Below are 25585 nucleotides of genomic sequence, written 5' to 3'. Positions count from 1 at the left end.
CGTTAGCTAGCACACCGACCCACCCTGGGAAAAAAATAATTATAATAATAATTAAGAAAAAATTAAACTGCATGAACGGCTATCTGAAAAAATGGAACATAACAACATCCTACTACTACCTAACGGAAAATAGAAAAAATGTAAAAGGAAATTATGGAAACGAAAAAAAAGAAGAGTTTCCTTGGATAATTGGAGAGTTGTTATATGACGGAGCTTGTAAAAAATAACCCAACTTTTTCTTAGAAAATTGCAAAAAGTTAAAGAGGGTAATTAGTAGATAGATAGATGATACATTCATGTAATCAAGTAAAACTAATAGTAAGAGGAATTTGAAAACCTTTGGCAATGGTTGTTGCCTTGCTTGTGGATCTTTTTGGGATCTTAGGTGAATTTAATGAAGTAAGTTGGCTGATTCGGAAAAGTTAAAAAGAAAGTGAAAATTTACACATGATATAAAAATAAATATAAATTTTAATATTATATAATTATAGTTTAATTTTAATGCATTGATAATGTAAATAATTTTACACCATCTTTCGATCACATTTATTCGTTTAGATAATTATTCATGCATTAATTATTAAAAATAATTATTTTTATTGATATGATAATATATAATTAAATATACGTAAATGATCAATACTTCAAAATTAAATTCATATATATATATATTGAAAATTATTGGAAGACAAACGCCTATTTACACCCTACACGTTGGAAGAGAATTTAAGATTAAAGGGTCCCATAATCATGATTACATGTCATGTTTAATCAACACTCATAGAGGGTGTTTGTTGCAAAAAAGATGCTTTAACTCGATATTTGGAATGCACCGCTAGCTAGTTAGTTGTGAGTATGTGAAGAGATATGAAAATAGACAAGCAAATGATTTACTCCTTCTAAAGTAATAGGACAAAGGGGAGAGGAAATCGGAACCAAAGTCGAAGGAGAATTTTGGGAAATTGCCCCTCAATCTCTCAATGAAGTTCCACATAATTTAGCCAAAAAAAAAAAGAAAGAAAAAGAAAAAAAATGATATTTCTTCAACTTTCCTTTTCATGTTGATGTTTTTGGTTAATAATATATAGGGGTTGCAGGCCATAGGTCATATCTTTTTCATGTAACGTAGAAATAAATACTTCCTTGTAATTAGAAAATTTGTTCTCGTATCTTTGTATGCATGACATTTAAGCTTACTCGTACAAGCATTATATTTGAATTTGAGATTGAATAATCTCACTTTTGTTTCATATTTTAATCTTCTTATGAAATATATACACCAATCTAACTAATGCATCCTAGCGCAAATTTACAATAAATATCAAAATGCAAAACTAGTTTGTGGGAGAAGGGAAATTGATAACTTCATTGTGGAAATTAAAAAAAAAAAAGGACACTCCAAATCGTAATTTTTGGATTTTTCAGGTTCTCATATCTTTGAAAATTGTGGAAGGCTTGACTTCATCACCAAAAGGGTGTCACTCTTCTTTCCCCTTTATTGTTTTCCCGTATTCAATAATTACGTAGAAACAAAGAACAAAGATTTTCTTTACCATTTCTCCCTCCTTCCGCTAAAATGTTGTCACTCTTTCTTAATCAAAGACAAAAATACTTATTATCATAAGAAAGTTGAAAAACTTAATGGGCACCAAAAGTTCGATTTTCTTTTTCTCTCTCTGATTTCAATCTTCGTGTTTGTATTTTCCTAAACATGCGTTATAGTTATAGCTATGAAAGGTGGCTGGTCCCATAACCTTTGGACCACTTAATGGTTTCATTAGAAAACATGTTTTTAGAGTGTTTTTAACAATTGCTACATAGTCTTTGAACTAATTTTAATTACAAATTAATTTCATATATTTTATTTAATTATAAAAACTGTTTTTTATTTTATAAATTATTATTTTATCAATTATCTATTATATTTATTAACAATCAAATACAAAAACAACAACCAATTATATCTTCAATTGATCCTAATAAAGCTTTTGGCCATTCCAATCGATTAAAATATTAAATTTGATCTCGTGACGTTCGTCCATGGCTTCTAAATCGTGTTTCCTTGAAATTCAATCGATTGGTTTATCAAAACCATGATTGAATTGTAACTCAATCAATTGAATTACAATGTATCACAAAACAATCGATTGAAAGTTGTAAGGTAGAATGATTTTCGCTTAAACCAATCGATTGTTTATACTTTCCAATCGAATGAATACCTAAAAATAATCGATTGTTTTTGTTACTCAATCGATTGCATTCACGAAAACAACATGGATTTGCCAAATACAATCGATTGGAAAGTGATGACATTGAAGTTTTAGCCAAATTCAATCGATTGGTAATGTAATCCAATCGATTGGAAGGTGATGAAGTTGAATTTTTTGCCAACTTCAATCGATTGGTAATGCTATCCAATCGATTGAAATGTGTCCTGTGCCTATTTCAATCTTGCTATTTTTTAGAAATTATCTTATTATTCATCTATCTTATCTTTAAAATTCTATCTTCAATTTTTGCTGTTTTATTTTGATGTAGATAAACTAATCTTATCCTTTCCTTAATATTAACATTATAAATTGGTGAATAATCCATCACTAATTATTCAATCCCACCATTGAAATTGTGTATCATTTTCTTTGATTATAAAAAATTTAATTGTTTTTCTTTGGAACATCCATCTACTCAATATCCAATTTTTTTTTATTTTTTATCCGTCTATTTAATATTCATTATTTCTTCATCGTTAATCACCATTGCAGTAATCAGCAAAGGTCCAATCAAGTTTTTCATTATAGTGTTCAAAAAATAAACAATCGTTTTGATTACAAAATCGAATCTCTAATTTTGCAATTATTTGTTTCGATACTTTATTTGTGAAATTGATTGTGTAAGAAAAAAATATTTTTTTAATCTTTTATTAATTCACAAAAATTGAGAAATACTAAAAAGTAAATAGATGTTATTATTTTTTATTATTAATTAATTAGCTAGTAATCAGGGACGGACCTAGAGGGGGCGAGTAGTGGCCTAGACACCCAAAATTTTAAGAAACTATACTTATCTATAACAATTTATATTAGGAATACAGAGGTTGGTGTCGATTATTTTTTTCCTATTTTACTCCTATGTTTATAATCTAAAATAACATACTCAAAAATTTTGCATTAACCCATGACAGAATGATGTAACTGCTCGTTAAGATATTTTTATTGGATGTAAATTATTGTTACAAATATTTTTATTAAGATATATTTTGAAGGAATAAAAGTAGAATAGTTCAATAAGGATTAATTTTTAAAAAAAATAAATTTACACTTGTTCATACCCTGGCCCAATGTTAAGGGCCCAGGACCAATCGAAAGGCCTGATCCACTAGGTTAAGCCTATCGAAGCACCCACCTCCATCCAAGAGGTCGGTGTTAACCCCGACTTGGTATGAAGAAGTCGGTTGCGAGATTAGCTGGCAGATAAATACTCATTCAAACGAGTAACCGCCCCTGAAATCTCTCCAACCACTTCATAAAGCCATATCTTAACCTCCCTAAGATAATGGGACGGTTATTATCCTAAAGATACGGCACTACTCCAACGGTGGTTATTGGCTCACCACTATAAGTACACTGACACGCCTCAGGTATTCCTAAGTCCAATACTCTCTAAGACCTGCTCACACCCTTGCTAACTTACGCATCGGAGTGTCTTTGCAGGTACCACCCCCCATTCGCACGCGAGCACAAGTCGGACGGAGCCTCCCGAGTTGCGGACCCACACGGAGTCCTCCTCCATCATACACTTGGGCCGCCGAACGCCATCCATTGGACTAATCTCCGGTTACCCATCGTAACATTGGCGCCGTTGCCGGGGACCCGAGAGATCATCCCTTGATGGCAGAAAGATCCCATGAAGAAGGCCATGTTGAAACAGATTCTGAGCAAGAGAATCTAGGCCTGGGCAACGACAATGAAGACACAGCCCAACATCAAGATAACGACCAACACAGAGAGGGTACCTCTGGAATGAAGAATCCAAAGGTAAACTCCTCAGATGGACGTGAATCAGAAAAGGGTGGACCATCCCACGTAACAGAATTGATGGGACTAGTCCACAGCCGCCTGGAGCAATTGGAACAAGAGCGGGAGAGGCAAAAGGAAACCGAAAGGTACCTTAAGGAAGAGATGGAACGGCGAAGAGAGTTGGAAAGAAAACTCTTGCAGCTAGAATCCTCTCTCAAGAACTCCCGCGACGAAGGAGAAGACCAACCCCCAGGCGGAGAAGATCCTTTCAGCGAGGACATAATGAGGGCAAAAGTTCCAACGAACTTCAAAAGCCCTGATATGGACCTCTATGATGGAACTACGGATCCAAAGCATCATCTTAGCAACTTCAAAAGTCGGATGTATCTAGCTGACGCCTCCGACGCTACGAGATGCAAGGCTTTCCTGACCACTTTGTCGAAAGCAGCGATGAAGTGGTTCGATAGCCTTCCCCCAAGATCCATCACCAGTTTTGAAGACCTCTCAAGAAAATTCTTGATGAGGTTCTCAATCCAAAAAGATAAGGTAAAACATGCACCGAGCCTCCTGGGGATAAAACAGGAGGTCGGAGAATCTCTACGAGCCTATATGGAAAGGTTCAATAAAGCATGTTTAGAAATCCAAGACCTGCCCACGGAGGCAGTAATAATGGGGTTAGTCAATGGACTTAGAGAAGGTCCCTTCTCACAGTCCATATCTAAAAGACACCCCGTCTCTCTAAGTGATGTACAAGAAAGGGCCGAGAAGTACATCAACATGGAAGAGAATGCCAAATTAAGAGACCTAGGTTCACGACCTGGACCCACTTCCTCCCCTAGGGAGAGGGAAAGGGAAGTCAGGAAGAAGGAAGAACCCGGTCTCGAAAGGCCCAAAAAGTATCACTCTTATACTCCTCTAAAGACTTCTATAGTGGATGTATACAGAGAGATATGCAACACTGAAAGGCTGCCACCCCCAAGACCTATTAAAAACAAAAAAGGGGGAAGTCGCAGCGAGTATTGTGAGTACCATAAAATATATGGTCACTCCACCAACGACTGTTACGACCTCAAAAATGTGATAGAAAAGCTGGCTAGAGAAGGCCGGCTTGATAGATATCTCATGGAGAGGTCGGACATCCATGGAAAGAGAAAGCGGGATGACATGGACAGGAGAGATCCGCCACCACAAACCCCAGAGAGACATATCCACATGATCTCAGGAGGATTTACGGGAGGTGGGATCACCAAATCTTCTCGCAAAAGACATCTCAAAAGAGTCTATCAGGTCGGGGATGAGACACCCGACCTCCCCACTATCTCATTCACGAAAGAAGATGGGCAAGGGATAATCCCCGGGCATGATGACCCCGTGGTGATAACTATGATCCTAGCCAACGCCCATCTCCACAGAACCCTAGTAGACCAAGGAAGCTCGGCGGACATCCTTTTCAAGCCCGCCTTCGACAAACTAGGGTTAGATGAAAAAGAACTGAGAGCTTACCCCGACACTCTATATGGGTTAGGGGATACGCCAATAAAGCCACTGGGATTTTTACCCCTTCACACCACCTTTGGAAAAGGGGAAAAATCAAGGACTCTGAGTATAGACTTTATAGTCATCGATGAAGGGTCAGCCTACAATGCCTTAATTGGCAGAACTACCCTTAATCGACTTGGAGCAGTAGTGTCAACTCCTCACCTCTGCATGAAATTCCCGACTCCAGGAGGAATAGCAACGGTGAGGGGAGACCAAAAATTGGCAAGGAAGTGCTACAACGAAAGCCTGAATCTGAGAGGAAAGGGCAAAGAAGTCCACACCATAGAGTTAGGTGGGACAAGGACAAGAGAAGAGCTACGACCCCAGCCGGGAGGAAAAACCGAGGAGATACAAGTCGGTAAAGAGGAAGGAAAAACGACTTACATAGGAGCCAACCTAGGGGAAACCCTGAAACAAAGGTTGGGTGAACTCCTAAAAGCTAATTCCGACCTCTTCGCCTGGAAGGCTTCCGACATGCCCGGGATTGATCCCGAGCTCATGTCTCATAGGCTCTCGGTTTACCCAGGGTCCCGACCTGTACAGCAAAGGAGACGCAAACTCGGCCCAGAAAGGGCCTCCATAGTAGAAGAGCAAGTACAGGCGCTCCTGGAAGCCGGCTTCATCAGAGAGGTCAAATACCCAACATGGCTAGCCAATGTAGTGCTAGTCAAAAAACAAAACGGTAAATGGAGGATGTGCGTCGACTATACCGACCTGAATAAGGCCTGTCCTAAGGACCCTTATCCCTTACCAAGTATTGATACCCTAGTAGACTCCAGCTCAGGGTACCAATACCTATCATTCATGGACGCCTACTCGGGATATAACCAAATCCCGATGCACGAGCCCGACCAAGAGAAAACATCGTTCATCACACCAAAAGCCAACTATTGCTACGTGGTCATGCCATTCGGACTGAAGAATGCAGGAGCCACGTACCAAAGGCTGATGAACAAAGTGTTTTCCCCCCATTTAGGGAGCTTAATGGAGGTATACGTCGACGACATGTTAGTAAAAACCAAGCAAGAAGTCGACCCCTTAACCGACCTCTCACAAGTCTTCAACACTATAAGGTCGCATGGGATGAGACTAAATCCCGCAAAATGCGCCTTCGCAGTAGAAGCAGGGAAATTTCTAGGCTTCATGCTAACACAAAGAGGGATTGAGGCCAATCCTGACAAATGCAGAGCCATCCTAGAAATGAAGAGCCCGACTTGTTTAAGAGAGGTTCAACAGCTCAATGGCCGACTTGCAGCCCTCTCCAGATTTTTGGCAGGATCGGCACTAAAATCCCTTCCATTATTCTCCTTGTTAAGGAAGGGATGCCAGTTTGAATGGACTCCGGAATGTGAGGAGGCGTTCCAAGAGTTCAAAAAATTCTTAAGCCAACCTCCTATCTTAACCCGACCAATACCGGGAAAAGACCTCGTCCTATACCTATCCGTGGCAAACAGGGCTGTCTCCTCAGCCCTGGTCCGAGAAGACGAGGTCGGTCAACACCCGGTCTATTTTACCAGTAAGGTTCTACAAGGCCCTGAGCTAAGGTACCACAAACTAGAGAAGTTTGCCTACTCCTTAGTGATAGCCTCACGAAGACTACGACCTTACTTTCAGGCTCATACAATAAGAGTCCGTACGAACCAACCCATGAAGCAAATCCTCCAAAAGACGGATGTTGCAGGGAGAATGGTTCAATGGGCAATAGAACTCTCCGAGTTCGATTTGAAATATGAAACTCGGACAGCAATCAAAGCCCAGTGCCTTGCCGACTTTATTGCAGAGTATGCAGGAGAACAAGAGGAGAAACCGACTACATGGGAACTCTATGTAGACGGATCCTCCAATAAAACAGGGAGCGGCGCAGGCATAATATTGGTAGACGGAAAAGGAACCCAGATAGAGGTCTCCTTAAAATTTGAATTTCCGGCTTCAAACAATCAGGCAGAATACGAAGCCTTGATTGCCGGATTAAAGTTAGCAGAAGAAGTTGGCGCTACAAAGGTGATGATCTACAGTGACTCACAAGTGGTGACTTCCCAAATAAGTGGAGAATGTCAGGCGAAGGATCCCAACATGAAGAAATACTTGGAAAAAACCTTGGAACACCTAGGGCACTTTGCGGAAAGCGAGGTCAAGCATATAACTCGGGATCTAAATAGCAGAGCCGACGCCCTATCCAAGTTAGCAAGTACCAAACCTGGAGGGAACAACAGAAGCCTGATTCAAGAAACTCTCCAAGAACCCTCGGTAACAAAAACGGAAGATGAACAAGAGGTACTTGAGGTAGTCGGCCTAAACCTCGGATGGATGAATCCCTTAGTCGAATACCTGAAATTCGACATCCTCCCTAAAGAGGAGAAAGAGGCTAAAAAGATCCGAAGGGAAGCACAACATTATACATTGGTGAAAAATGTCCTTTACAGAAGAGGGATATCAACACCATTACTGAAGTGCGTACCGACCTCAAGAACCACCGAGGTGTTAGAGGAAGTACATAGTGGAATCTACGGAAATCATCTCGGAGCAAGATCGTTGGCCAGGAAAGTAATCCGAGCAGGATTCTATTGGCCGACCTTGCAGAAAGATGCTACAGACTTTGTGAAAAAATGCCAGCCATGCCAAATGCATGCGAATTTCCACGTGGCTCCACCAGAAGAGCTCATTAGTATAACTTCCCCCTGGCCTTTCGCAAAATGGGGAATGGACTTGTTAGGTCCTTTTCCCCAAGCACCAGGACAAGTCAAATACTTGATCGTGGGAATAGATTACTTCACAAAGTGGATAGAAGCAGAACCACTAGCCACCATCACAGCTCAAAGAAGTCGCAGGTTCCTCTACAAAAACATCATCACAAGGTATGGGATACCTTATTCCATCACCACAGATAATGGAACCCAATTCATCGACGCCACCTTCAGAAACCTGGTAGCCAGCATGAAAATCAAGCATCAATTCACCTCGGTAGAACACCCACAAGCCAATGGGCAAGCCGAGGCAGCTAACAAGGTCATACTGGCAGGTTTGAAGAAAAGATTACAAGAAGCAAAGGGAGCTTGGGCCGAAGAGCTCCCTCAAGTACTGTGGGCCTATAGGACAACTCCCCAATCCGCCACAGGAGAAACACCTTTTCGACTAGTGTACGGCGTAGAAGCCATGATTCCTATAGAAATCAGTGAGCAAAGCCCAAGGGTAATTCTCCATGATGAGGTCGGAAATGTACAGGGGCACAAAGAGGAGCTCGACTTGCTCCCCGAAGTCCGAGAGAACGCCCAGATAAGAGAAGCAGCATTAAAGCAAAGAATGGCTACCAGATACAACAAAAAAGTCATTCGAAGAACATTTGCTGTAGACGACTTGGTCCTAATCAGAAACGACATTGGAGTCAACAAGTCGGGGGAAGGAAAGCTCGCCGCAAATTGGAAAGGGCCATACAAAATCAAAGAAGTGTTAGGGAAAGGTTACTATAAAGTAACCGACCTGGATGGCACTGAGTTACCCAGGTCGTGGCATGCTTGTAATATGAAAAGGTACTACAGTTAAAAGCGAACTCTACTCCCTGATGTACTCTTTTCCCAGCTTCGTGATTTTTTCCCAAAGAAGGGTTTTTTCTGGAGAGGGGTTTTTAACGAGGCATCATAGTAGAGGCTAAGGGAAAATATACTGTCAAGACCCTTAGTAGCACAAAGGTACCTTCCCGATTAATAAAGATCTTTTTCATTACTATAGTTCTCTTAAATATCCTTCTCTATATTTATAAGTCTTTCTACGAAACGCACCGACTTAAGCTCGACAAAGCGTGAAAATCCCATGAACCGACCTAACATGGTCGTCAGGATGAAACGACGAGGTACAAGTCGGTGTAAAGAGGTTATACGAGTTGATCGCATTAAACTCGGGAATTATCCGACTCTTAAGTCGAAAGGAGCCCGAGTAACGCAAACTCGACAGAACTCTGAGTAAAAGGAAACCGAGTTCCGAGTAGATGAAAAGCGCATCACAAAAATAACCTAAGTCATAAAAACTCACTAAAGCAAAAGTTGAGTATAAAGGATAACAAAAGAGATATGAGAACCTGAGAAAGTTTAAAGTTTGCATACAAGCCTTCGCACGGAAAAGGCTCAAAAAAACAATGCAAGCCAACAAAAGGTTTTTCCGAAAAGATCAAACATACCAAAATAGGAAAAAGCATGCGCACGCGCAAAGTAACTTAAACCCTTATCCAAAAAAGGGGCGCCTACTCCGATTAGAAAACCCTTATCCAAAAAAGGGCATTTATTTTGTTTAAAAACCCTTATCCAAAAAAGGGCAACGAACAGAATATTTTGTTTACGGCCTTAAAAGGCCAGAAGGAAATTGTTCACAAACCACCAGCAAATAAATAGAAGTTTAAAAAAGGGGGACCCACAGGCCGGGCCCCCATATAGCCACAAAATAAAAAGAAGTCATTTCTTGGACGGAGTAGAGGAATCACCAGGAGGAACACCACCAGGACCGGGAGGAGGAGCTAAAGAGGAAGTCGGAGTGAGGATTGAAGAACTCGGAGCATCTTGGGGACGAGGAGGAGACTCAATAATCCTCTGTCCCCGAGTCTTCAGGTCTGATTCGGAAACGACCTCGGGAACAGGAGGATCAACAATGGCGCCATCAATAACTACTTTGTCAGGATGTAGTGGAGAAAGGTCCAAGTCGGGAGCAATAACTCTGACTTGTTCCAAGAAAATTCTCCAAGACTCCTCGGCACCATCGGCGATAGAGTCCTCCAACTCGGCGTAGGCGTTCCGAGAATTCAGCAAATCTTTCCTCACGGCCACAATATCTTGAAATAAGCTGTGGTAGCTGTCTTGCGCCGTCTTCCTCAGATTAGCCTCCAAGGTACATTGGGCCCGTAGCTTACCCTCCTCCTCCTTCAGGTGATCCCTCTCCTTCCTCAACCTATCCCTCTCCTCTTTCAGCTCCTTTTCATGTTTTTCAAAATACGAAGTCTCCCCTCCAACTCCTCAACCCTCGAGGTTGCACCCAAGGAGCTAAGGGGAGCTTTCTCAAAAATGTCCAAAAGCTTGCCACAAACACCCGCCGTCCTAAAACTCTCCTCGGCCATGGTGGTAAGGTGGTTCCGAACAGAAACATCATCCATATGTATAAAAGGATAGATGTTCTTTCGGACGAATGCCATAGCATCCGCCTTAACCCCACCATCGAAGGAAGAAGAGCCAGACTCTGAAGTCTTGCGCTTCTTCTTCTCGGGTTCGGAGAGAATTTGGGCAGAGGGGGGTGGTCGGGGCAAGCTCGAGGAAGAGAGAACAATAGGTTGAGTAGGAGTGCCAGTGTTCTTAGGAGGAGGAGGTGGAGGGGGAGAAGAGATGACTACCCCGGACCTAGCCCGGGACTTCGCCTTAGCCTCCCGGACCCTTTGGTAGGCCTCCTGAGCATTCTTTTTTGCCATATCTACAAAAGAAAACAAATAAACAACCGAGTTACAAGTTGGTAAAATGTAAGTCAACAACTCGTCGGCAAAATGTAAGTCGGCGGAAACAACTCGGAAATAAAGAATGCATGCACTACCTATTTGAGATTGAATGAAGGTCGGTGTACCCTGAAGAATTTTCCTGGTATCCAAGTATGGGGACTTCCCCCACGCTTCTCGGAAAAACCCTACAATGGCCGCCTCCACCTCGTCTAGGTCATCTAGACCAATCTTTTCGCAAGGGGTGGCTGGCAGCCAGTAAAGGGGAAAGCGAGGGGAGGAATGCTCATCCAGAAAAAAGGGGTGGTGACCCTCTACGGCTTGAACCTTCAAGAAGAAATTTTTGAAGTCGTGGAAAGATTCGTCAAAAAGGGTGAAAATCCTCCGACCTTGAATGGCTCGGAAGGATACCCATTGTTGTTTATTGTTTAGCCCACTAAAGGGCTTAGTCATATGGAAAAGATAAAAGAAGATTCTCAAGGAAGTCGGGAAGTCCAGAGCGTGGCTTATAAACTGATAAATCTTCAAAAAACCCCAGGAATTGGGGTGGAGTTGAGTAGGGGCAACCTTACAGTGGTGCAGAACGGATATCTCAAAATCCGAGAAAGGAAGAAAAACACCCAAACGGGTGATCATGCATTCATACATAAAGAAAAAGTGAGGGGTCGCCTCATCAACTCTCCCAAAGCAGACCCGGTCTTCAGGACCCGGGATTATCAATTCATATTTGGGCTCGTCCTCGTCCGAAGTACAGAGCCTATGGTGAGTACGAAGGTGGGTGACGAACTCAGCGTCGACCAACGGTTCCTCCCCAAGGACCGTATCGTCAACCCACTGAGAAAGAATGTCTACAGAAGCCATTTTTTATGTAAAGAAAAGTGGCAGAAAACCTACAAAAGGGAAAAAGGAAAAAAGAAAATCAAAAAACAAGGCCACTAAAGAAGAAAGATTCGAAACTAGAATCTACAGGTCAACCTATCTACTCGCCAAACAAAACATGCAAACAAAAAATGACATGGGAAAAGCAGAACTAACCTTTAGCCGAAAATGAAGGTTGGAGAGAACTGAAGTCTTCAAACACAAGAATGCAACACAAACAGGATAAGGAGAAGTTTGAAAGATTGCAGAAACGGAAAATGGAGAGAGAGGGAAAGTATTTATAAAAAAGGCTAAGGGGCATAATGGTAAAAACGAGGCAGTCATTAATGAGACTGCACCGTTACCAAAGCCCTCAAATCCCTAAATAATCCCTCAACGGACACGACGCTTGAATTGACGTAACTGTCAGAAACCAAAAGTTGCGAAAATCACGTCGGTTTCCAAGATCCGTGTTCTTTCAAACAAGTCGACTACGAACCCGAGTTAAATACTTGAACCCAAACTTTAAAAGATTTGGGCTCAAGTAGGGGCACTGTTCATACCCTGGCCCAATGTTAAGGGCCCAGGACCAATCGAAAGGCCTGATCCACTAGGTTAAGCCTATCGAAGCATCCACCTCCATCCAAGAGGTCGGTGTTAACCCCGACTTGGTATGAAGAAGTCGGTTGCGAGATTAGCTGGCAGATAAATACTCATTCAAACGAGTAACCGCCCCTGAAATCTCTCCAACCACTTCATAAAGCCATATCTTAACCTCCCTAAGATAATGGGACGGTTATTATCCTAAAGATACGGCACTACTCCAACGGTGGTTATTGGCTCACCACTATAAGTACACTGACACGCCTCAGGTATTCCTAAGTCCAATACTCTCTAAGACCTGCTCACACCCTTGCTAACTTAGGCATCGGAGTGTCTTTGCAGGTACCACCCCCCATTCGCACGCGAGCACAAGTCGGACGGAGCCTCCCGAGTTGCGGACCCACACGGAGTCCTCCTCCATCATACACTTGGGCCGCCGAACGCCATCCATTGGACTAATCTCCGGTTACCCATCGTAACAACACTAATAATTTTTCTCTTCAAATTATTAACGTACTTTTCTAATATACTTTAAGTACCTACACAATATATAATATCAATTAGCGTTCAAATTTAAGTTTCAATATTGATATTAACGAGAGAGGTTTATTAATTTTTAAAAAAAATTTACACACAATAAGTTTTGTATCAATATATCATGATTCATTTTAAAAATAATATTTATTCATTTAAGTTATTGAGTGTCTTGAAAAATTATATTTAAATAATTTTTTTATTTTTTAACTATTTTATATTTTTAGATTGAAAACTTTGTATTTTTTTATTCAAGCTTTATTTTTATATTTTATTTTAATTGTCTTATTCAAAACTATTAATATGAATTTTTATTTTGTAGGATAAATAAAAAGATGAGATTTTTTTAATAAATTAAATTATTAAAAAACTTACTTATTATAAAAGAAGTTAAGTATATTTCTTGATTCACTTTTGAATGTAATCAAAATAAATATAAATTTATTCAATTTTTTAAAAATTACATTAATATTAAAAAAAAGATAAGATTAGTTTATCTACATCAAAATAAAACAGCAAAAATTGAAGATAGAATTTTAAAGATAAGATAGATGAATAATAAAATAATTTCTAAAAAGATAACAAGATTGAAATAGGCGCATGATACATTTCAATCGATTGGGTAGCATTACCAATCGATTGAAGTTGGCAAAAAATTCAACTTCATCACCTTCCAATCGATTGGATTACATTACCAATCCATTGTATTAAGCATATCCATGTTGTTTTCGTGAATTCAATCGATTGAGTAACAAAAACAATTGATTGTTGTTGGGCATTCATTCGATTGGAAAGTATAAACAATCGATTGGTTTAAGCGAAAACCATTCTACCTTACAACTTTCAATCGATTGTTTTGTGATACACTGTAATTCAATCGATTGAGTTACAATTCAATCGATTGTTTTGATAAACCAATCGATTGAATTTCAAGGAAACACGATTTAGAAGCCATGGACGAACGTCACGAGATCAAATTTAATATTTTAATCGATTGGAATGGCCAAAAGTTTTATTAGGATCAATGGAGGATATAATTGGTTGTTATTTTTGTATTTGATTGTTAATAAATATAATAGATAATTGATAAAATAATAATTTATAAAATAAAAAACAGTTTTTATAATTAAATAAAATATGAAGTTAATTTGTAATTAAAATTAGTTCAAAGACTATGTAGCAATCGTTAAAAAAACTCTAAAAACATATTTTTTAATGGGACCATTAAGTGATCCAAAGGTTATGAGACCACTGAATCGTGAGCCATGAAAGGTTGCAATATCAATATTGCAAAATAAATAATAAAATTCAAAATGTCGTTATGTCCATCAAGGAATCCAACCTATTATGCAAAGATGAAAACTCAAAAAATAGCATAATGTTGTTTAAGAAAATGGAGCTCACTTTATACTTATTTTCTTTGTTGGATACTCGTCCATTATGGAAGCCTAGTCTACAAGTTAATAATAAGCTTCATATTTTTCCCCCTATGCTCTTTCAACTTTTCTTCAGCTTTCAAAGCTTATAATTACCATTGTTGGTCGTTTCTAGTGACAATGGAGGCCAACCAACATACTCGTGGCAGAGTGGGTGTCCTATGAATCATAACCTTTGTTTCTTTCTGACCGTCTCCTTCATCACTGTTCTGCTTTTTGTGAATTGGTTTTGACTTTTAAGATTCTCTCCCTATCCCATTTGCTACATTGAGGTTTGTTTGTTTGGAGAAGGGGATAGAGACAGTAAAAGAAAAAATATTAAAAAAAAATCTATCTCAAGCAATTTTTACAAGAGACTATCTCAGTAAAAATTTTAAAACTAATTTTTACATCTCAAGACTCTAACAAGAAGAAACAAAAAATATGTGGTATTTACTTTTTACTTACTCTTACACTATCTCCATTTTTACTTCCCAGGACAAAAACCAGATGCTCAAACCCTACCTTAATCAAAAGCTTACTCCTCAAAAATATTTTATTTTCCATTCTTTCGTTTTTGGAAAGTGATGTATAGCAAATTTCATATCAGTGAAGAGAAAATTACCTCCGCCGCTATCTTCACGTTTTAGATTATATATTGGGATTAAGCTTTATATTTTTTCTTGTTTGGTATTGAAGGTTTTCAATTTTATTATTTGTTTTTTCCCCTTCATCTGATTAGTATAATTGCTGCAAATTTTATCCCCACAAACATCAAATAAAGCGGCGATATCAAATACACCTCAATCAATCTTCACTACTTTCAGGTGTCTTAGTTGGCCATTTTCCCTTGTATGTTATTCATTTTCTCTCACTTTTCACCTATACTCACCATACTCTATTAATTTTTAATCATTCCACAGGCTTTTAGCCCTAAGTATATTGGATAAACAATCGAGAATTTCCCAAGTTTTGTTTTACTTCAAAATTTCAGCAATTCCGCATTATTTGGAGTGTGTGATACGTACAAATAAAACGGGATGGGATGATATTTTTAGCGTATCAGATTAGAAAATGTGAGCACAGTAGCACACCCATTTAGTTAGTTTTCAACTGACCTGAATCTGGCCAGAAGGTTAACTCGATTTATAATCTCTTGTAGCCTTACACGTCCACATTTGTTGTGTTGTGTATTACTGCATATCAATATGTGCAGCATAACACAAAAATTAAATGAAGATAAAGCAGATACAACAGATATAATAGTCACACAAACATTGTCATTTCTCAATCAATAAATTCAAAAGTTTAATTTACAGAAAAATCAAGGCCAAAGAAGCTGGATAAATATACCAAATTTTAGTCAGCGAGTTAGATCCACCGCGGTTCCATTCTCCTCCTTTTTGGTTATTATCTCAACAAACCAACTAATTTTCTTTGTTACAAACTGCTCAATCAGATTCAATAGTTAGCATTCTTCTATTGGCATGGGTGAACATATCATGCCACAGAAAACTACCTGGTAATCCATGCTCTTTCCTCTGCCTGCAGGAAATAGTTATTTGTCATGTCCAAGGATAAATTCGAAGAAAATAGTTGTTAAAAAGATATAAAACTTACATACAGGTAAATTTGCAAAAATCTTCAGTCTGAGTGATCACGAAAACGAATAATCCTTTTGATGAACGGTTTTTCCCGTTGGTAGCTAAAAGACAGAAATGGGTACATTCAGACAGTAACTAGTATAAACTATTGTGTCTATCAGTAGTTATTAGAACTCTTTTTAAGATAACAATGATAAGTAGGAAGCAAGAATATACATCACATAAGATGAAATGCAGAAGCAAGCCAGCCCAACAGACAAATGGATCATGAATGTTGGCCAGAAGTTTTCTTGGTCCAGAAATATATTCTCAGAAATGAGAGTGATTACACCTGAAATTAACAGAAAAGTCCATCCTGAAGGCAAGCAGCTCGAGAATGAAAATGAGGAAGATTCCTGCGGACAGAGAAAAAAAATACACAAGTATGATATGAATACCTGGGTCAGAAATATGATCAAATTAAGGTCATGAAAAACAAAGCCAACAGTCATACCTTGAAATAATTTTTAATGAATACAGCAGAGTATGAAATCCTCAAGGTCATATCTATGTTTGAGTCAAGAAACCAAAGAAAACATTTCTTTCCCATCAATGATGCAACTTAAACAAGAAAAATAGACAAGTATAATACAAAATTGCTAGATCAACATGGGAACACTTATAGGAGTCCTACAGTATTGTATTGATTGTATTTGCATTCTAGTAATGATTAAAATAGTAACCACATAAACTTTCAGCTACTTAATACAGAATAAGTATCTAGGCTTCTTGTTAAGATGCATTAACAACTTAGAAGACTAGCATGTTGCAAGTTTAGGCATAGAGACAGTTACATCCGATTTAACATCATCTTGTGGTAGTAAAACCCACAACATAACAGATGATAGAATATTTACTTTAATTGATTCTCTCTGTAAACCCATTTTTTTCAGTGATCAAGAGCCTCACCTTTAAATATTTTACGTAATAACCCCACTTCTCCTTAAGATCTAATTTTTCCCTTAACTTTCATTTGAACAATTGGCTGTAAATAATAGTTGTAATATTTGAGCATCAACTGGACATCACAAAAAAAAAAATGTTAAATAGCTTGAAATAAACAACTATAGGATTGCTAAGCCAGCAACCCAAAGGTATGAAGGATACTGAGAGAATTTGCCATAATTAAGCCAACTGCCCCAGCTATTCTTATTAGCAGGACATTCAAAACTACATAGATCACCGAGAATACAACTAATGAATGATTTGAACGCTTTAGTTGGCTCTCTGTTGCAACTGAATGCAAGAAGGCTTCAGATGTTCCTGAGGCAAGGAGAGAAACATCATAATTTTAAGTATGGAATTTATCCAGCAGGGTAGCAAGCTTGTTACATACAAGGAAATAAGCACATGTATAATGCAATTTTGGATTAGTATGCATAATAGGCATTTGGCATTGAAGTAAATCTTAGCCGCAGTGCTACTAGGTAGTTTTTCTTTTTTTAAATAAAAAGTGGCAATGACACTAGTTGAACAAGTTAACCGAGAATAGAAAACTTGCATGCCATATGGATTTAAATGGGTAATGGGTTTAGGGTTAACATCTATCAAAGTTTAGGAAATCAAAAGTTTCTCCCACAATCCCACGTTTTATGCTAAAATTCTCTTTTGATATTCAGTCTTACCTGAGTCAAGTATTAATCCAAGTTTCATTTCCTACCATGATATCCTCATTAATCTCACCAATATCCATGTGATGCTTATGCTAATCCTGTCCCTAAACAGCTTTCAACATACAAGCACCCATCCATTCCATGAAAATAATTTTTTCTCCCAACTGAATATTTTTGTGATACAGCAAGCCTAATCAGAAATGATCTTCCTTCAAGCATACAAAAACTAAATGAAGGTTTCTTATGTTATACCCATTCCGAAACCTGTTTATACATCAGCCTCGGTTGTTATTAGCAAACAATAAATGCAATACATCTACTATCATTCAGTCATGTCTTTTTTTTGTAAAATCACTTGGTAATATCTAGAAAGTAGAGCCCCAAGCACCAATCACAAAACCAATAATAATGGGTGAAGAATAACAAACATAGGATAGATAGTTGCAAGTTCTGCTACCAACCATGAATGTGTTTTTGGATATTATAAACTAAGCAACAAGAGACAAGGTGAATCACTAACCATTGATAGCCAAGACAATGACATAAAGGCAGTAGTAGCGGAGAGCAGTTGACGCTTCCCCATCACTCCATTTTTCACCATACAGCAATCTAATGAGCGAATAAGAATAACTTGGACCAAATGCCATAAAGACAAGGCCTGGAAAGAACAATGATACCACAAGGTAAAGACTAGAATATGAAATTTAGGGGAAAACATGCAGTTGAAATCTATTCCCAGCTATGAAAAGAGTAAAGCTTGCCATACAACTATAGCCACAACTATTAATAGCTACATATTATTCTTCTCAAATTATATGTCTATAGATGTCTCTCACTATGTGGAACACATTGTCTTCAGTTTCATGTAAAGAGGCTCCTTGAGATGGAATAAAGTGTTTGGCTCCAGGGTAGACTCAAGACAAGCTAAAAGAAAATTTTAGTCCCATAGATAGACCCTTCTTTAATTTCCTTTATACATCTATTTATTTTAATTTCCAAGGAAAATGGGTCAAAGATTTATAGTCTGATAAATAGCGATGTACAACACCCAATTGTAATGACTCACTATTTGGTCATCACATTTTTTCTTTTCTTTTATTCACTCTCACAAACCAAATATTGCTAATGCTTATACAGAAGAGAAAATCATAGTTCGATAGAACATTTTAACAATGAACCTGATATTAGGCAAGGCAGCATCTCATATGGCTAAACATTAATTTACATTGTCTAGACTAGCTACTAGTTATAACTATAGTCAACTATTCTGAAAGATATAACATCATTTCTCCCAACAGTTTATGTGACTTTAGCAGTCTATGTGAAACCACTCAACACACACGGCCAAGGAAAACTTCTTCAAATGAGGAATAGAAATAAACTATTGTGACTGAACCAAAGAAAAGAAAAACCAAGGAACTCATATCTGGGACAAAATGTCAATGTGGAATTAAATGAGAAGGCATACCAATCAACAAAACTAACTTGAGGGACTCCATCAAGCAGTTTCCTAATTTCTTGCTCTTCCCTGGATATTGTCCTGTCAAGAATGGCCAAAACATGTTTCAGCATATTATATTTTTTTTTTTTAAAAAAAAAGAAGAAGAAAAGAACACTATGTTAGTGGTACAAAAACAACAAACATCATGATTATATACTAAAGGAATCTGACATAAAATAGATGAGTTAAATATTAAATAAATAAACAAAAACCTCATGACAAAATATGCTTACATTGCCATGAATAAATGGCCAAGATGTTCATGGCAAAGACTACTGATTAAAACCATGTAAGCCTTTACACAGATATGACTAAATGAATGTTCTACGTATGAAAATAAGTATGTCCCCCATAATATTAATATAGTGCTAACAATATAATCATGCTCATCCCACTTATTTGTTTGATGAATAAATACTGACTTCAGATGATCAATTTCTTTATATTTAATCACAATAAGGGAAATAAGTCTCATGGTCAACTAAAACTAATATAACTACTCAAGAAAATTCAGGAGAGAGGAATGAAGTATAACATTTGTAATGCAAAGAAACAAACAAGAGGGGAAGAAAAGCAAGAGTAAAGTAGAAGCAAAAAGGTAAAAAAAAAATAGAAAGGAAGAAATTCTGGTTTTCCAGTCCAAATATTGAGCGAACAAGAGAGGAATAGAACCTGAAGCAGACCTTGCAAAGGTTACATATGAACTTTCTTCAAAAGGTAAAAAGACTAGTCTCACCACTAAGCTACCTGAAAGGTGATGATATATAAAATTAAATATGAGAAAATCAATCTTATTCTCAATAAAAATAAGAAACATTCTTAACCAAATTAGGAAAAGCAATTAAGTTTAATGGTACAAATTATGAAAACCAAATTCGGACCTAATTTGTCCACAAGACCATACACTGCTTGATTATATGGTGTATCCAACCACACAAGCACCATTTTTTCTCCTTCCTGAAGAATCAACTTTTGATAAGATTGAAAGGTAAACAACATGCACATCTTGGACAGCTGCTTATCAAAGTCAATCAGTTTTCCTTCTCTGCAAAAATTTGAGATAATTATAGAATGTATGCTTACATTTAAATAATCTGACGTAAATAATAAATAATTTGATCAACCTTTTCATTGAACAGCTTAGTAAACATATCACTATGAAAGTTTATCCCATTCTATCAAACCAACTTAGATGTTAATAATAGTATTATCTATGCTGCAACACTGTGCAAAATATTGTATCCAGGCACGCAAATGAGTACAACTGTACAAGAAGAGAATAACATAGTTCAACCTTAGTAAATGAGAGGTTTATGTCAATAATCACTGAAGATTTCAAGGATAAGTTCCTAGCAAATACCATGGCTCTCCAATAATTTAAAAGATCTAGCATGTTATACACACATTTATAATTTTAGAAGATGAAAGAAATAAAGGCAAACTCATCCATGTTCAAGAAGTGACTCAGAGAATCAAATGATAAGCTAATAAACAATATTACTGGCATCCAACAATGAAATTACACAAGTGATTACATCTACCAAGCCTTAATAATTGTGTTGCTATTTAATACGCAAAGTTTAATCCACTCTACCAAAGATTACAGCAGAAAATTAATCCCAGAAAAATTATATAGGACAGTACCAATTCAATTCTTAAGATAATATACAATCATCTCCTTGAACTGCCAGTGCCTAATTGTAGATTCATTAACAGTCAAAACTTTTTTCATTTTTCCTTTAATTTCGTTTATCTTATTTATTCTTATCTTCTAGAAGAGAAAATGACAAAAGCGGCCGGTACCAACCATGTAAAGAACTAGACATATTTAAGTCTCAGAAAAAAGGTATACAAAAATTAACCTGAATGGGAAAAGGTAAGAACATTTGAATTTGCTGAATAGAATGAGATAACCCCAGTAACCAATAAATAAGCAGGCTCCATACGCAGATTGTGATAATGCAAATATGATTGGTTTTTCCTGAAAATGGTCAGTCGACTCTGAAATCAGTCATATTTCTAAGGATATGCTGACCAGACATATAGAATAGCAATTCTATGCATCCAGCTAACAACATAAGCTTTGAAGACTATTTCTCCTTGAAAAAAATCATTATTACAGTTCTTCAAACTGGATGCAAGCACATTGTCAAGCACTGACTATATTATGCTTATGATAAGGAAATTGGACAAAGTCTGTAGCACAATACAAATAAGCTCTTACCATTTGAGATTTCTTGACAAGTAGAAAGTACATTGTCAAGCATCGTGAAATAGTAGCTACTGTCTCAACCATCAATCTTAATTCAAGCAAGACCAAGTTCTGTGAAAGAATATACAAAGGCTCAGCTAAAAGCTCCAAAATGCATGCAAGACCTGACATAACAAGTCAAATTGATTAAATTTGAAAGATTACATTGTGTGATAGCTTGAAGAGTTATTCCAGGCTGCTTGATTACATGTGGATTGAACAGAAATAAGATTATGGAATTCTTTTTCTCATCATGAATAATCAATGTCTCCAGTAAAGTTAGGCTTTATCTTTAGGGCTTTCTAACTACGTTTTTTTTTTAGCAAAGCCTTAAATAGTCACACAAAGACAAAAGAAAAAATGAGTATAAATTGCATAAAGCTCAAGTAGATTACCATTTATCAAGACAGCTTGCCCAAGTGAACTAGAATAACTTAGGCCTTGCAACCATAGAACAAAAGAGCATGCCACTATTGTAATAAATATTCCAAGCGGGAAACTCATCCACACCACTTTCATTAGCTTCACAACATCTTTTGTATTGTCATCACTATAAAATGAAAAATGTATAAGATAAAAGGATTTGATCAGGAGCGTTCGGAAATTAAATTAAGAACGTAAACTCTAATGAAAGCAATAAAGATTAATTTGCATTCCATGAACTACATTTTTGGAATACTATATTCTATACAATCAAAGAGATAGATATAACCTAGGGTTAATTGAATCAATTTGACTTTTCCTAGTTCTTTCACCTTATGCAAAACCAACTTTGATCACAAACACTTCCTTTGACTAACAATATATTTCATACATAGCATCATAAAAATCAGCTCTAAACTAACACTGTATTTGCAGGTCTAAACCTAAGACTCATCCTTAAACCCACTTAGTTGAAAAACATAGATCAGATTAACCTAATCAAAGAGAACTAAAAGAACTGGCAAATCTCTCACCATAGGGATGGAACCTGCACTATCCCTAACTGAAGCAAGGAACCCGAATTAACTCAATAGAGAAAAAAGTTTCTAGCAAAATTTCCTACATAAAAGAAATAGCAATGCATGATGGATCACCTTTGCATTTCCATGCGCAAGCATGCTCGCCGGAAGCCTTCCCGACTAAGAAATAAAACACATGTGATAAACAGATGAAACTGCACTGCATATAGCTGCATCAAAGAAACACAACAAAACAACTGATCATCCAAAACATAAGTACAAGAAGCAGATAAGCAATGTAAATCATTTGCTAAAGCTATCTAATCTGAGTAAATGATAGGGAACACTGCCGATGGCAAATTTCATCGAGCACATGTCTACATCACAACAGCAAGAGAATCCGCTTCTAAGTTTAAAGATGAACACAATCAAACATATATATACTCAGTTGCACACAGATTATGTAAACAGCAATAGAAATTGATTTACCGCATAGTCCTCTTGTGTAAGATGCCTTACAATCCATGTATTGAATATAAATGGAATTCCTCTTGACAAGAATTGAGTAGCTGGAATCATGATATACACATTCAACACATCGGGAAAAGAAGATCAGCAAGCCTTGTTATGTAAGGTAGCACCAGAAAAAGAAAGAACGAATGCAATACTATTTTAACGAAAATCTGAAACAGTTAAACTAAAATCTGATGTATGTTTTCCAGTTAAACTAAAAACACATTGCTAAATTGTCATTACTGAAAAAAGAAACAATAATTTAAATCGAAACCTAAGAGGTATTTGAAGGTGCGTGACAAATTGGTAGAGTCCTTGTCCTTCGACATGATCGAACTCGAAACTGCAAAAACAGTGAAAAAAAAAAAGAAAAGAAAAGGATAATGTGAGCTTCTCCAATCGATTAGGCTGAAAGAGGTGTGTGGTAGCTGGTTGTTGCCTTGAAGAGAGAGAGAGAGAGAGAGAGTACGCAAAGGAAGGAGACGAGAGAAATTCAAAGTGCGGCTAAGTTATGAGCAGAGATGGAGGAAGATCCGAAGAGGGAGAAGGAAGGAGAGGCAAAAACACAGCAGTAACAACTACAACAAATTGAAAAACTGGAAATAAACTAACACAGCAGATTGAGGACTGAAAAATTAAAAAACATATTACCTGAGGAAAGTCCTGAACTGAGAAGCCGAGGAGCGGCTTAGCAGAGGACTGGGAGGCGACGTCGGCGATTGCAAGACTTCTGGGAGAGAGGAGACGACGGTGACTGAAAGGCGGCAGGGAACAGCGACGACGATGGCGACTACAAGGTGGCTAGAAGGCGACAGCGAGGAAATCGAAAACGAAAAGAGATTGCACCGGCGAAGGAAGGGGACGACGGCGGATAGGGGGAATGCCGCGGCTGGGTAGGAGGAGAGCACGGCTGGGAGAGGAAGAAGAAGATTTCAGAGTCAACAAATTGTTCATAAATTTTGTTTTTTTGCTTTTTTGTTTTTTTTTTCTTTTTAATCCAAAACTACGTTGTATTGGCGCTGGTTTAAAAACCTGCTTAGTTTCCGTAAATTTGAATCTTCTAAATTTTGAATTTTATTTTAGAGGATAAAGTGTAATCTCTTGTTATTTATTTCATAGGTGGGATCAACGAAATATGAAATATGAGAGAGAAATCATTCAAAAATAAAAAAATTACACTTTATTCTTTAAAATAAAAATTCAATTACGGTACCATCCGACCCATTAGTTTCAGGTCTAGTGGCGATTTTTTAACTTGTCATTTTGTGACGCATAAAGTTGTTTTTATAAAATAATTGATAGTTATAAAGTGGTTAAATGATTTGATATATTTGATTAAATTATCATCAAATAATTTTTAATTATAAACTTTTGATATATTCAGTTTTTACCATTTTTTTATTAGATCGAACTGAATTTCGTAATGTTTCACTGTTCAAACGAAAATAGATCTTCTCAATTTTATTTTTCAATTAAAAGTGTAAAATACAATTTATAACTCTTCAATCTTTTTTAGGTTAGTTAAGTTGTTAGTTTATTAGTCTGTTTAAACAAGTGTTAGAGATTCGAATCTCGCCTAATACATGTAGCAATCTAACCACAAATTTTTAAATAGAGCTCAAATCTACCGTAAATTAGTCTTTAGTCGTTGAGAGGTACCGTGGAAAAAAAGACCTTCAATATTTTTTTTAGTCTCACTTATAAAATATACAATAAAACTCTACAACCAAATAAAATACTTAACAAAGTCAAACCAAGTTATTTCACAACAACACGCCCTCTCTTATGTTATCGTACGCGTTGTCTTCTTTTTCTTCTTCCATACACCTCTGTTGTTTTGTTATCGTTGTCATCGTCATTACCACCACCACCAACTCCATCATCATCATTATTATCATAATTCTCATTATCGTTATTGTTATTGTTGCTATTGTCGTCTTCTTCTTATACATAAATAATATTGTTCATTTTCTTTTTAATTTTTGCACTTATTTTAATTAATTTTGTTGCGTTATTTACAGATTTTTCACTTTTTTTTATTAAAATTTGTAAATCTGCAACTGAAGTCTTCATGAAATAAATTTTTAGTTCCATTACATTTTCAGTTGAAGATTTTGGTGTTAGAATAAATATATTTTGGCGTTATTCTTTAGAAATTTGTTTGTTGTTTTATATATCAAATACGTAGTATTCTTCTTATACGTAATGCCACTGTTCATTCTCTTTTGAATTTTTGTACTTGTTCTACTTAATTTCGCTATATTGTATACATATTTTTCCAATTATTATCCTTTCTATTAAAATTTATAAATCTACCATTCAAGTTTTCATGAAATAAGTTCTTAGTTCTATAACATCATTTAGTTAAAATTTTCAGTATTAAAGTGAAGACATTTCGATATTATTTTTCAGTTTTTTATATTTGAAATAAGTATTCAATTTTAAGTGATGTTTTTGTGTCATGTTACTGAACTTCTGATGTCAATTTTAAGTAATTTGGTGTTATCTTGTTTTATTTTATAGAGTCAATGTGATATTTTAATTTGCAATTTATTTTTTATATTTTGTATCATTGTATTTGAATTTCGGTGTCAATTTAAACAAATTTTGGTGCTATTTTTATTTCCGGCAAGAATTTAATCCAATAAATATGAACCTACATTCATTTGACTAAATAAGATTGGAATATAGTAG

General features: G+C 36.9%; 1 protein-coding gene across 10 annotated transcripts; it reads right to left on the bottom strand.

The window, feature by feature from the left end:
* On the bottom strand, window positions 1–23863 carry LOC130968390 (uncharacterized). 10 transcript variants are annotated; one of them, XR_009081652.1, is made up of 19 exons: window positions 23543–23863; window positions 23166–23234; window positions 22868–22947; window positions 22514–22608; window positions 21833–21987; window positions 21411–21562; window positions 21049–21167; window positions 20068–20231; window positions 19859–19933; window positions 19154–19225; window positions 18206–18343; window positions 17180–17335; window positions 16527–16579; window positions 16250–16428; window positions 16054–16134; window positions 15949–15974; window positions 15783–15876; window positions 15548–15625; window positions 14403–14712 (listed from the first exon to the last, which is right to left on the bottom strand). XR_009081652.1 is itself a non-coding variant. In XM_057893629.1 (17 exons), exons 2-15 carry the CDS (start codon window positions 23218–23220, stop codon window positions 16074–16076), a joined length of 1554 nt encoding a protein of 517 aa, XP_057749612.1. In that variant the 5' UTR covers window positions 23221–23234; window positions 23543–23863; the 3' UTR covers window positions 15647–15876; window positions 15949–15974; window positions 16054–16073. The 10 variants fall into 10 exon arrangements, 3 of the variants coding, with proteins under 3 accessions (XP_057749612.1, XP_057749611.1, XP_057749610.1); XR_009081649.1 differs by lacking the exon at window positions 14403–14712 and adding an exon at window positions 1–24 and having other exon boundaries at window positions 15783–15974; XR_009081648.1 differs by having other exon boundaries at window positions 14405–14712; window positions 15783–15974.
* Window positions 23864–25585: the final 1722 nt, after the last annotated feature.

The sequence above is a fragment of the Arachis stenosperma genome, chromosome 3 (assembly GCF_014773155.1).
Source record: "Arachis stenosperma cultivar V10309 chromosome 3, arast.V10309.gnm1.PFL2, whole genome shotgun sequence".
NCBI lineage: Eukaryota > Viridiplantae > Streptophyta > Magnoliopsida > Fabales > Fabaceae > Arachis > Arachis stenosperma.
Note: the sequence above shows the minus strand (reverse complement) of the source record. Positions and strands in the feature narration are given on the sequence as shown.

What these genes read in the sequence shown, in the direction of transcription:
- LOC130968390 (XM_057893628.1), bottom strand. Translation starts at nt 23,220, where the DNA reads ATGTCGAAGGACAAGGACTCTACCAATTTGTCACGCACCTTCAAATAC. An exon ending in TGGTCTTGTGGACAAATTAG is followed by an intron (nt 19,934 to 20,067) that starts GTCCGAATTTGG and finishes ATCACCTTTCAG; the next exon opens with GTAGCTTAGTGGTGAGACTA. An exon ending in CTTTGCAAGGTCTGCTTCAG is followed by an intron (nt 19,226 to 19,858) that starts GTTCTATTCCTC and finishes CATTCTTGACAG; the next exon opens with GACAATATCCAGGGAAGAGC.